Source organism: Cricetulus griseus, chromosome 7 (assembly GCF_003668045.3).
Source record: "Cricetulus griseus strain 17A/GY chromosome 7, alternate assembly CriGri-PICRH-1.0, whole genome shotgun sequence".
Classification (NCBI taxonomy): domain Eukaryota; kingdom Metazoa; phylum Chordata; class Mammalia; order Rodentia; family Cricetidae; genus Cricetulus; species Cricetulus griseus.
The window spans coordinates 72828868-72842490 of record NC_048600.1 but is presented as its reverse complement, the minus strand read 5'-3'; the positions used below and the strand labels follow the sequence as shown (position 1 = coordinate 72842490).

At 42.2% G+C, this 13623-nt stretch overlaps 1 protein-coding gene and 1 pseudogene across 1 annotated transcript; both read right to left on the bottom strand.

Moving 5' to 3' along the window:
• Positions 1 to 2505: 2505 nt before the first annotated feature.
• On the bottom strand, positions 2506 to 3431 carry LOC103160132 (annotated as a pseudogene).
• An 8394-nt stretch (positions 3432 to 11825) lies between these two features.
• On the bottom strand, positions 11826 to 12752 carry LOC100768525 (olfactory receptor 2T33). The gene has a single exon (XM_027427402.1). The coding sequence runs from the start codon at positions 12750 to 12752 to the stop codon at positions 11826 to 11828; it is 927 nt and encodes a 308-aa protein (XP_027283203.1).
• Between the last annotated feature and the right edge of the window lie 871 nt (positions 12753 to 13623).

Below are 13623 nucleotides of genomic sequence, written 5' to 3'. Positions count from 1 at the left end.
CTCGAACCACTGAATTAACATCACAAATGGATTAAACTGCCTCAGAGTCCTGGATTCATGTTCCTATTTGGGGCATTTCCAGAAGCACTGCAGGACCTGCAGAGGTGAATCACATCATGCCTTCTGGTTCATCTTCTGTGGACTCTGCCTGGGATATTATGTGAGATGTGCAGGGCAACATTAATGCTGTTAATTAATTAATTAATTAATTGATTAATTAATTCTGTGGAGAAGAGCTTCAGATGAAAACAGAATTAACAGAAGCAAAGGGATAAAAAAGATTAGTCTGTATGTCATTCTAAAGCATTATCTAAGAGTTGTTTTGTCTTTGGAAAACACAACATACAAATATACAAATGTACATTAATAATTGTTTTATTTGTAAAACTGATACTTTAAAAATGGTCCAAATTTACTACCTGAAATTCCTGTAGGCTTATAACTTATTAGAAAATGAAGGGGTGTGTGCTCCGTCACCTAGAGCTTTATTTTTTAAACTCTGTTTTCATCCTTCACCTAAAATGTTGTATCTCAGGACACCATTCTTCCTAAGAAAGGTTTCAAGCTCTTCAGGGAATGAATCCCTTAGTGGAATAGAAACAGGTGCTATAATACAGCTCAACCAACTGTCAAGTTTTGTTGCTTCAAGTAAAGTGGAAGAGGTTGAAAAGGAATTCCCAAGTACACACAAAGTCAAAAAGCCCCAACATTGAATATGAACATTCTAATGTACAGCTTTATTTGAAAATTCCAAATACTCCTTTGAATATCTGAGTGAATTACAAGTTGTTTGCTGTGGAAACAGCAGCATTTTTAATTTTTATTTTCCAAGACTGAAGTACAAAGTTAATGAAAGGAAGATACCCAACCTGGCAGTAAAACCATACAGAAACACTTGGCATCAGTAACACCAGGAAAACACACACAGGAAGCAGAATGAGGTACCAGGCTTCCTAAGTGGAAGGATTGATAAAGCTGGGGCAACTTCACACTGTGTGAACTGCTTGTGGGATTGTGAAATTAAACAATTTGATAAAAGGTTCATTGTCTGTCTACCAAGTGAAGTGAAAACATGCAATTCAAAAAAGGTTGAAGGTCATCCACATGTCCATCACAAAGTAGGGAACAATTGTGATGTTTGAAACACTGGAGTACTATTATCAATTTAAAAGAATAGCTACTAGAGTGTGTAAAAATGCAGAGAATCTTCACAGACATATTACACACACACACACACACACACACACACACACACACACACACGAGAGAGAGAGAGAGAGAGAGAGAGAGAGAGAGAGAGAGAGAGAGAGAGAGAGAGAGCCATTTGTGTCCTGCAATGGAACAGTATAGGATGGGAATGGAATTCAGACTGGTCTTGGATCCATGGGTAGATGTTTCTTTAGAAAAGGGCTTGAGGAACCTCTGTGCAGTTTTGGACTTTGCATCTCTCGGTAACAGGTACAAAGGCAGAGATCTGTAGAATGGTATGGAAGCTAAAGCTTGCTGTGAGTACCGTCAGGCTTGAGAACTTTGCTTTAGTTCCCCCAACTTGAAACCAATCAGCAGTTAATACTCAAGGATGCTTCATTCCCTTCTAGCATGAAAATTCATGTGTGGTGAGCATGAGAACTTGTCACTGAGAATTTGTGATTTTTCAGTTTTTTGAGAATTAATTTTGGAATGAGAAACAGCTCCACAGTCAGCTCCCAGCATGTAGTTTTACCAAAACCTCAGAGTAAAGTAGAAAATAAACCAGACACAGGCACCGATGCACACATACACCACTTACTTGTGGCTTTGCTTTTCACACTCATAGTTTCCTGCAGACAACTGTCAGCTGAAAAACAATGAAAACTTCTAGAAGCAAGCAACTCTTCCACTTACAGTGCTGCCTTCTGAGTAGCATGTTGAGATGGCTTACAGTTCTGGCCAGCGTATCCACTCTGTGTATGCTTCCCATCCATCTGCCACATAAAAGCCACCTTAGTTCTACTGTGATACTGAAATTTAGATAACTTAAAGACTAGTTGGCATGGTGGTGGTATCATACAATGTTTAATCCCAGTGCTTGGGAGGCAGAGGCAGAGGCAGAGCCAGAGGCAGAGGCAGAGGCAGGAGGATCTCTGGATTCAAGGTCAGCCTAGTCTACATAGTGAGGTCCAGGACAGCCAGGTATACACAGAAAAAAAAGAGCCCTGTCTTGAAAAACAAAAACAAACAAACAAAAAGACAAGCTATAAGGTACTTACTAAGTCAAACTACAGAAGCCATAGCTTGCTGAGTTTGCTAATGTCCACAGTAAGAACAAAGGTGTCCAGGAAGCTGAGAAGAAGGACAAAGGAACTTAGTGCCAGTTTTGCTGAGGTTCCTCAGGCTCCCCCAGTTCCAACCACAGCATAGAAGTGTTGAGTTAAGGTAGAAAAGAAACTTAACAACAGAGCTAAGAATTCTCAGTGGCTTCAGGTATCCACTGGGCATCCTGAAACATAACCCCAGTGAAGATGCCTAATGTATATCTTTCCTCTTTGTACAACCACCAATATCCAAGCAAACTAAGGCATCCCTACTAGATAGGGGAGCACAACAGGCCACACACTTCCTTAGGCTGCCCTTGACCTCGCTGTTCTGAAGACTGTAGATGAGGGGATTCAGCATGGGGGTGACAATAGTGTAGAAAGCTGATACAACCTCATCATGGTTAGCTGATCTGGAAGATGTGGGTCTCATGTAGATGAAAATGAGCAGCTCCATAAAAGAGGCCCACTACTGCCAAGTGGGAGGAGCAGGTGTCAACGGCCTTCTTGCAGGCTTCTATGGACCAAATTTTGAAGACAGTGGTCAAGATGAGGCCATACGATGTCAGGATGATGGAAAAGGGGACCAGAAGCATCAACACACAGCAGATGTACATGAAAACCTCAAAGGCAGATATGTTACCACAAGCCAGGAGCAACAACACAGGGGCCTCGCCAAAGAAGTGATCTATTTCATTCCCGTGGCAGAACTGGAAGCTCAGGGTGGTAGCAGCCTGTATGGCTCCATCAGCTGCTCCCAGGAACCAAGACCCCCAGGTCAGTCTCAAACATGGCAGCTAAGAGGAAGCACTCTCCACCTCCCAGTGTGACGGTGAAAAAGATCTGGAAGCCACAGCCAGCAGTGGAGATGGACTGCTTGCCCATTAAATAATTAGCTGCCATTTGGGGCACTATGGTGGAGACCAGCATCATGTCCATAAGGGAGAGTTGCCTCAGGAGAAAATACATGGGTGTGTGGAGCCGGAGGTCCTGGTGTATCAGGAGAAGCAGGAGGGCATTGCCTACCATGGAGTTGAGGGCCACAGTCAGAACCAGCACGAAGAGAGCCAGATGGGCTCTGGTGTGATTAAAGAGTCCTAGGAGAATGAACCCTGCTTTGGCATTCCCCATGTCCATGATTTACAGCAGAAGCGACACTGCAAATGAAGGGACAGAAGAGAATTTCATTGTCTGTGATACTGTGTGAACTATGCATGCATGCCTAGAAGGTTGCCTATGAGAAATGATGAGACCCACTTCAGATACATCTATGCTTGCAAAATGTTCCAACACCATCACAAATCAACAAACTTTTTCTCATTTCCAAGGTTTAACTGACACATGTCACCAGAACGGTGAGTTCAATGTTGTAATGAATCAATATTCTCTGTAAGCTGTAAGTAACTCCTGGCTTCCCATTACCCGATAGCCACAAAAATGGTTGAGAACTATTTGTGTATTTGTCATTTATACTTGCATGTGCATTACATTTTGCAAAATCAAATCTTAGGGGCTTAATTAAGTAAATATTTGTTATATACAACTTAGGGACTTGTTAATGTAAGTGGCACATTTAAAATATCAAAACTTTTGTTTATTGAGACAAGGTGTCATGTATCCCAGGCAGGTCTTGAATTTGCTACATAGTAGAAAGTGACCCAGGAGCTCTGATCTTACTGTCTCTTCCTCCTGAGTGCTGAGATTACAGGCATGTGCTACCAGATCTGGTTTATGTACTGCTGGGGAATAGACACAGGGCTTTGTGCATGGCAGGTAAAAATTCTACCTACTAAACCACATCCCAGCCCCATCCAACTTTATTGAAAATACCAAGTTCACATGATTCTCTGTAACCCTGAATAATAAGGGTCTTGCCAAACAAAAAGGGTGTTTGATCTTAGATCTAGAAACAGGAAAGACAGACACTGTGGACAGAGGCTAGACTCACCTTGGTGGTGGGAGTTTGCTTGGTTCTGTTTACAAAGGTTGACACTTCAAATGACAACAGCCTTCTTGGGGAGGGGTCTCTACAGTGTAAATCTGCAATGCTAAATGCTTACTTTAACAAACCATTCCAAAGTATTTTGCCATATCAGACCACCCCTCCCCTTCACAAAAACACACACTCACTCTTTCATGGATAGCTCAGAGACCCTAGCTTTTGGCCAACTTAGAGAAAATTATGACTCATTATCATTATCAAGAGTCTTAAATCTTTACTTTCACTGTAATCTTTGACTTTCTGGTGCCAAGATTGTTTGAGCTTATTGAATCAAAATGTCCACCCTACAAACATGTGGACACTGATTACAATCTCAAGATTGTTGTCTAATTCAAGTGTTTTGAGGGAGTCTGTGCCTTCTGGAGTACCTCCCGCATTTCTTCCCAGGTCAAGTCATAGCTGTGGCTGGAGCAATGGCACCATGACTCACTCAGCCCCTGACCAAGTCCCTGAGCATGTGTGTTGGTTGTGTGAAAGTAAAATATTTTGGAAATTATTTTATTTTTTGAAAGTAAGTTCTCTTTGCTCAGCCCACGAGTTGCCATGTTCCCAGCTCTAACACACACCTTTGCTCCAGAAACTATACTGAACCACGGCCATGACTCTCAGGACACTACATTGTTGAAGACTCAAAACCCTCCTAACACATTTTTTTTTTCACTGTTCCAGCCTCTCACTGTCAAAGACAGGTGAAACATTAAGTTTGTTTCATTTAGCCACTGGGGAGCAGGGAGCAGCTTTCTTAAACTAATTTCTGCAACCACAGTAACTATTTTAGGCATCTTCCCTACTAGAATCCATCTTCTAAATTCTTTTAAAGCCTCCAAATGGTAACTCAGCACCCACTAAGCAAAACTCCCCATTCTTTTTGCCCCACAGCTGCTGGCAGCCACTATTCTATCTTCCTCAGTAATATGTGTCACTGAGAAGATTGGATGTGGGAATCTCACAGCATCTATTTGTGACTGTACCACTAACCATTTCTGAGTCCTGAGGGCTCATGGATGCCATGTCTGACTTCCCTTCATTTTTCAGGAAGTTAATGGTCCACTGTGTGGGACCTATTGTGATAGATGCTCACCAGTCTGTGCCCAGTGCAGCAGGCCCTTCTTCCCTTTGTGGATATGTGTGTACCAATTTAATAAGATGCTTGACAACAGATGTTGGAGTTTGTATTTTGATGAAGAAATAATATACTAACCAAAACAGCAATGATGTATCTTTGTTTAAAGCACACACAAGAGGTATATGTGTTTTCAGTTCAACAGCTACCACTACTCTGTTTTTATAAAGATATTTTTCTTATTGTTCTATTTATACAATGCTGGAGACTGAACTTAGGGCCCCATGCAGGCTTGGCAAGTTATCACTGAGTTATATTCCCAGTCCTAGAAAAAAACATATTATAAAATTTTCACTTATATTTAAGCAATTTTAAAATTAGAAATGGTCTAATGGTCTGATCAACTTTTTAGTGGAGATGGGTGATCGATGTGTACATTTTAAAGGTGAATTAAATGATTAAAAGTGATCAGTCATTATAAATCTAATTGTGTGGTCAGCTTTTATTAAAGTTATTGTCTATATCTCTTTATACAGTTGAGACAAGTTACTGTTAATTAAAAAGTTTATAAACCTCCACAGGGTAAACTATAGTGATGAATTCCTAAAAAACTGATCATGGGAATGAATCATGGTTGAAATTGGTTCTAAAGAATTAACTCATTTAGGAAGCATGCTAAATGCATTACAGGGTAATGAGACCTTCAGCTTGACTAGTGCAGGGAATAGGGAAATGTTTTACCTTAGAAAAACAAGCGCTTCCTTTTACTCTCTTTCCTCTCTGTCCATCGAGTTGGACATCCTTTTGCCACATTTTTCTCAGTCTGAACACAGTGGCATCTTTACTCAAAACTACACTCACATCTTTTGCATTTGAAATCACAGGCAGAGACAAAATGCCTTCCCTTTCTTCTTACAAAAGCCTTGTGAGAGACTACAGAAAAGTCAGAATATATAATTTCCTTTCCACATTTCCCCAAATTCATTTTAATATGTAATTTTAAAAGTTTACATTTCAGGATACTGAAATGAAATTAATCTGCATGTGAAAAATAAGGTAGTAACAGAGGACTTGCTTATATTGATAAAATCATGGGTTTACTTTAAAGGAATTAACCCAGTGTCAGCACCCACTTGCTTGCATTTTAATTTGCTGAGTACCGAGATATGTAACCAGGAAGACATTCTTTGTAAAATGTACAGAGTGGTGGGGCCCGGTTTTCTATGTAGCTGAGGATTCCTCTGACCTCTACCTCCTGAGTTCTAGGATTTGGAATTGTATTTTCTGGAGTTAAACTTCACAAACAATAATAATCAGATATGAAGAGGTTGCCATGACCTACCTACAAGAGTCAAAACTGATGCCCAGCAGGCTGGATCTGCATCCTCCATGATGTGTCTGGATGTCCTCACCCAGATAGTAGTTGTGTCCAGCCTGGCCCTCCACCTTCCTTATATCAATGCCTGGGCTGACCTGTCATGAGGATGGCCCATTGCCAGCCTGGGCTGTAAACACTGTCCTATCAATACCCCAGAGCTGTCAGGGTGACAGTTCAGTTGCCAAAAGTGTTTATTGTGCTGAGAAATTTAAAAAAATCCCAAGAGATTGTGAATTTTCCCACATCTCATGAAGATGCGAATCATGGGAATGATAGAGAATCACTCAAGAGGAAAAACAAATGTAAATAAATGTTCTTGAAAAGGGACTGTGATTTCAAGTGTTTGAATAAAGAAGTCACATGATTCTGGTGTCATGTGATTCTGGTATTCCTTTAGCAGATAGGAAGATTAAAATGTCTTCCATTCAGACAGCTCAATTGTCAAAACAGCAATTAACATAAAAATGAAGCCTGTAGAGGGAGTTACCTGTAGTTTTTTTTTCTTCTTCTTGGACTCAATTTGAGACAATTAAGGTTGTGTCATATGTACCTGATGTATGCATTTGCAAGACGCTGTTATATTTTGATTTTATATTTGCATTTTATATCAGTGTAGTAAAATAATAATAACAACAATAATAACATTAATAACAGTGTCAGCATCTCCAGGCTGTATTCATATTGATGACACTTCGAAGGTTGAATGTATATGGATCTGTGTTCATGATGTTTGATGGTTTGCTTTTTTTTTTTTTTTTTTGACAGGGTTTCCCTGTGTAACAGCCTTGGCTGTCCTGGAACTCCCTCCGTAGACCAGGCTGGGCTTCAACTCATAGAGATCTGCCTGCCTCTGCCTCCAGAGTGCTGGCATTAAAGGCGTGTGCCACCCTTACCAGGCTAACACTTTGATTTTGATGTTTTTGGATGCTGGACACCCTGGGAACTTGGATTCATGCCTTGAAATTTCTGAGTTATCTACTACTATATAGAAACCCAAGATTCTACAACTGGAAATAGATAATTGGAAACAAAACAAAACAAAACAAAACAAAAATTCTTTATCATGGATTATGTGTTAGGGAAATGGACCTGGTTTTAAAAATATAAGACAATTTGTTGAACTGTAATACCCATTTAATTTTATTTAAAGGAAAGTGCAGATTTTTATATTAACATTTATTTACTTATTTATATGAAACTGAGTGTCATGTAGCTCAGGCTGGCTTAATAGCAAACTATTAAACTAGCTTAGTAGCAGAGGCTGACTTTGAACTCCTGATCCTCCTTCCTCCACCTCCCAGGTGCTGGGATTGCCACCACATTGGGTTTATGTGGTTGGAGATGGAAGCACTTAAACAACTGAGCTACTCTCCCAGATCTTTACATACATTTCTTCCATCAGATGTGGAACTTTATCACACTGGCAAATCCTACTTGGATTTACAGTTGATCAAATGTGGACAGTCTAAATTTAAACCCACACTACTGTACTTTCTGAAAAAGCAATCAAACAGCAAAACCGTCTAGGCTCCAGGTGAGTAAAGAGGGGCATCATGGACATTCAGCACAGAAGCTTTCTACAGGAGTGTGGTCATCCTACCTAACTGTGGTTTGAAAGAAAATGGCCCCCAAAGTCAGTGGCACTATTAGGAGGAGTGGTCTTGTGGGAGGAAGTGTGTCACTGTAGGGGTGGGCTTTGAGGTCTTTTTCTCAGTCGACTTCCTGTTGTTTCTGAGTCAAGATGTAGCATTCTCAGCTCCAGCACCACGTCTGCTTGCACACTACTATGCACCCCTTCAGGGTCATAATGGACTGTACCTCTGAAACTGTAAGTGAGCCACCCACAATTAAATGTTTTCTTTATAAGAGTTGCCATGGTCGAGGTGTCTCTTCACAACAATAGTAAACCCTAACTAAGATGCTAACAAAGCTTATGTCATTGTCTTTTCTGGCCACTGCTATGCTGGGGTCTTTAGAGACTATCAAGTGATGCTGCTCTGTCACAGAATTGACACTGTTGCATGACTACATCGAGCCCTGAAAGAGTCTATGGGGTTCAAGAATGACTAGAGGCATTCAGAGTCCTGCAAGAGAAAGAATGGGGCTCAGAAGCTCTGGGGGACCTGTGAGTGCACCCCATGTAGGTGTCTGGTGTGGGTTCCCTAAGGACTGTATGACTAGGGTGAGTGTTGAAATCACCCATCACAAAGGTGGACTGTATCTTCCCAAAAGCAACAGCCCAGTGTCCCAGGTCAGCCATCTTGAACCAGGGAGGGGTACATACTCTGCTGTTTCCCTTCTCACTCAGAGAAGGTGCTCTTGGGATTCCTGGAGAGTATACAGGCAGGGATGGGCATCCAGAAAGCTGGGAAGACTTCTTAGCATTGACACTTAAAGAACAATTAAGTAGAATTGAGCAAAGGGTAAAAATGAACAGTGATGCCCCAGGTTAAAGCCTCCAAACTCCTGAGAAAGTTATAGGACAGGCTCTGAGAGCCTTGCAGTGGTCATGCACTTGGGTGTTAGGGTTACTGTGAGGACACTGGCTGTGGTTTGCTCCCAGAAATGGACCATGACCTTGGTCTTGGCATTTTTTCCCTACAAGAAAAATATCTTGAGAGGGACTTGACTACACATTGCCAGGTTCTAACATCCTAGGCAGCTCTGGAGTGGGGCTTTAAGTACTGAAGAGGCAAAGATGTGCAGCATGGCAGAAGCCCATTCCTGTCCAGATATTGCTCACAGCCACTTCCTTAGGACATGGAGGTAGGTGCTTTGTTGGCACACACAGAAGACAGACAATAAGGTCAATAGTCCACTGAAATAGAGGGCTTCAAAGCACCAGCACCAAAGAAAGGCTGGGAACAGTTTGGTATTCACACATCAAGAGCATGCCCACGTGAAAAACCCCAACTTCAGTATTCAAATGTTAATCCTGTAGGCGAGGAAGGATTTCCAGTTTGGGGGACATGTAGGGGCTGTGAAAAGGGTTAGGTATGTCTTTATACAGAGTGGCTCCATGGTCAGCTCAGACTCAACTGCCAGTGCCTCTCATGAGATCTGAGGATTGGTTTGCCCAGTGTGCCTTTGTTTTGTTGAATGGTCTAAGTCCCTTGATAGAAAACTGGCACACAGCAAACATATATTCAAACTGCAGGCTCTCCCTAAGAAAATGTTTGTCTTTCCTATGTCAAGCTCTGAGGCTGAAAGTTGGCTCAAAGAAGTCAGCAGGGTGATGGACTGTGATGTTTGCCTCTGTGTAGGGTCCTAGATTTTCTATCTCCCTTCCTATCCTTTTGCCTCTATTGGGTCCTTTAATCCACCTGTACTTGGTATCTCCCTCCGTTCTCTGAGGCCATAACAAAAGGCCATATCCTGAATACCAAATAAGGAACACTGTTGTTCTTTAGTGTTCTGCAATGGGGAAAGTCTAAATTCAAGGGTCCTGCATCTGTCAGGGGCCTGTTTCTATATTATCAGATGGTAGGAAGGACAAGACAAGGCCAGAGCAGGCTGACAGTGAAAGTATGTGGGATGGACTGAACTTTGAAGACTGACTGACTGGTGCTTCAATGATTGTGGAGGAATTGGAATATTGCAAGTCCAGAACCAAATTATGTTTGGCCATCTTTAGTCTTCACCTGTATGAGACCTAACATAGTAATGACTGCTAAGAAAATCCTTGGGATTATGAGAAGCACTAGCTTCCAACCCTCTTAAGACCAAGAACACTGTCAGATAACATGCAAGCCTGTACCCAGATGTCCCTGCTTTACTGTAACCTGCCTACTTGCTATTTCCCCTAAATGTCTTTGAAAGGTATCTTGATTTTTAATTTTTCTTTATTATATTACTATAAAAACATTATGAAACTGGCACCATGTTTGGACATGGAATTTTGGGTAACCTATGTCTGGAAGGGCCATGGTCACTCATATTTGGCTCCAGAATAAACTCTTACTCATTTTTTTAAGAAAGAAAATTATTTTACATGTCAATCCCAGGTCCCTCTCCCTCCCCTCCCCTGCCCACCAACTAACGCCCTACCTATCCCATACCCTTTCTGCTCCCCAAGGAGGGTGAGGCCTTCCATAGGGGTGTCTTCAAAGTCTGTCATATTCTTTGGGATAGGGCCTAGGCCAACCCCCTTGTATCTAGGCTCAGGGAGTATCCCTCCATGTGGGATGGGCTACTCTTACTCATTTTGAGATGAATTGTGTTCTTTTGTATGGAAAGGGTCAAACTCACTATTATTTCATTTTATTATTCGAGACAGGGTCTTATGCAATCCAGCTGCCCTAGAACTTACAATTCTCCTGCATCAGCTTCCCAAGTGCTGAGATGGCAGGTGTTTGTCACCGTGTTGAGCAAACTAACATTTTTATAATGGTATGAATGCTCTTCCACCATGAGAGTGGAGCCCTGAGGCTTAATCACTTCTTAAAGATCTCATAGTTAAACACTATTAAAATAGAAATTTGGAAATTTCATTATGGGTGAGTTATTTTTTGGTTAGTGATATTTGTTTGTTGTTAAAGCTATTAAATATAGCTATAATTTTAAAGGCATAACTCCTTCTGCTTATCTCCTTTGCAAAAATTCTTTAAATTGTAAATGGTCTTGGAAAATTCTCCCACAACATTTTGACATATGTTTTATGCAGCTATTTTTTATCTTAATAATTTTTACTGGCTATGTACATATTTCATTTACAATTTACTTTGTAATAACAATAAATTAGGTACCACATTTTAAGTTATTATCCATTTATTCTTCTGTCTCTTGATGTTTAACATCATATAACAAAAACCAAGTTACATGATTAAAGTCTAGCTAACAGACCTGTGCCATTGGCTTTTATCTCTAAGACTTTATTTTAAAACAGAGTAGCTAGCACAGGGGACACCAGCGGGGCAAGTTGATTTTCCAAACACTTGGTAAAATTAGAATATAAAACAACAAATGAGCATCAGATAAGTTAATACAACACAGAAGAGTGAGTTCAATGGAATAGATAAGCTGAGTTTGTGAGTGACGTGTGCCTAACTTGAGTAGAGCTGTTTTGGTGATCTTCCCTCTGCTTGTTCATCACAGTCTCTGCAGCCACTTCCTCAAGGCTTCCTTAACCTCCTTGTTCCTCACACTGTATATGAGGGGGTTCAGCACCGGCGTGAAGATGGTGTAGAAGGCAGACACCACCTTGTCGCGCTCTCCTGGCTGGTGGGACTTGGGCCTCAGGTAGATGAACATGATGGCCCCGTAGAATAGGCCCACCACAGCCAGGTGTGAAGAGCAGGTGGCAAAGGCCTTTTTCCGGGCTGCTGAGGATCGCATGCGGAGCACCGTGACAAGGATGAGGGAGTAGGAAGCCAGGACGAGGGAGAGCGGGATCAGGAGCATCAGGACACAGCAGATGTACATGAAGAACTCAAAGACTTTGGTGTCAGCACAGGCGAGGCGCACCAGAGAAGGCGCCTCACAGAAGAAGTGGTTGATGGCTCGAGAGCGGCAGAAGGGGAAACTCAGGATGGTGCCCGCCTGCATCAACCCATCAGCGGCTCCCAGGAGCCAAGACCCTAAGGTCAGGTGTGCACACAACTTGGAGTTCATGAGGACGTGGTAGCGCAGGGGCTGACATATAGCCACGTAGCGGTCATAGGACATGGCTGCCAGGAGGAAGCACTCGCCTCCTGCCAGGGTGAGGAAAAGGAAGATCTGGGAGCCACAGCCTACAGCCGAGATGGACCTCATGCTCATCAAGTAGTTGGCGGCCATCTTGGGGATGATGGTGGAGACTAGCATTATGTCCATGAGGGAAAGTTGGCTGAGGAGGAAGTACATGGGCGTGTGGAGCCTGGGGTCCCTACAGATGAGAAGGATCATGAGGGTGTTGCCCATCAGGGAGGCAGTGAAGATTACTAACACAACAGAAAACATGAACAAGTGGGCTTGTGTGTGGCTGAAGAGTCCAAGAAGAATGAAGTCCACCCCTGTGGTGTTAGTGGGAATCTCCATGACTGTGATCAAACCTGGAAGACAGGAGGATGCTTTCTTTCTTTCTTTCTTTCTTTCTTTCTTTCTTTCTTTCTTTCTTTCTTTTTTTTTTTTTGAGCTTAAGTGAGAAGTTTTATTAGAAAGGGGAGGGAGGGCGAAGGAAAGAGAAAAGAGGTAAAGAGACATACCGAGAGGACAGAAGAGAAGAGAGACAGGAAAAGCCCTGTCTGCCCCAGGGGAACAGCAGGAAAGAGAGCAGGAGGATACTTTCTTTTCTTTTCTTTTCTTTTCTTTTCTTTTCTTTTCTTTTCTTTTCTTTTGAGATAGGCAGTCCTGGAACTACCTCTGTAGACCAGGCTGGCCTCAAACTCAGAGATCTGCCTGCCTCTGCCTCTTTAGTGCTGGGATTAAAGGCTCATGCCACCATGCCTGGTCTGAGAATCTGAGAATGATTGTTTAAAAAAATGACTTGAAACAGCCTTAAAAAATAATTGTCCGAATAACAGAATATTTCAATTTGCTGGGATAATTTTTCTACAACCGTCGGACACTGAGGTTATGGATCAGTGGGTATGAGCACTTGCTGAACAAGCTTGAAGATACCAGTTTGGATCTGAGAACCCACATAAAAAGCAAAGTGTGGTCCTTATGTGTTTGTAGCTTAGCCCTGTGAAGGGCAGAGACTGAAAGATTTCTAGGGCTCCCTGGCTGCCAGCCTAGCCCCAAAACGCAAGAGCATGGTTCAGAGCAGCACCAGCACCCCCCTCTAGCCTGCCAGTGAACCCATGCACATGAGTGTGTATCTCTTTCTCCCCCCTCTCTCTCATGCACACACACACACACACACACACACACACACACACACACACACACACACACACAACACAAACAC

Bases quoted from the DNA above. Each gene is read 5' to 3' on its own strand.
- LOC100768525 (XM_027427402.1), bottom strand. From the start codon at position 12,752: ATGGAGATTCCCACTAACACCACAGGGGTGGACTTCATTCTTCTTGGA.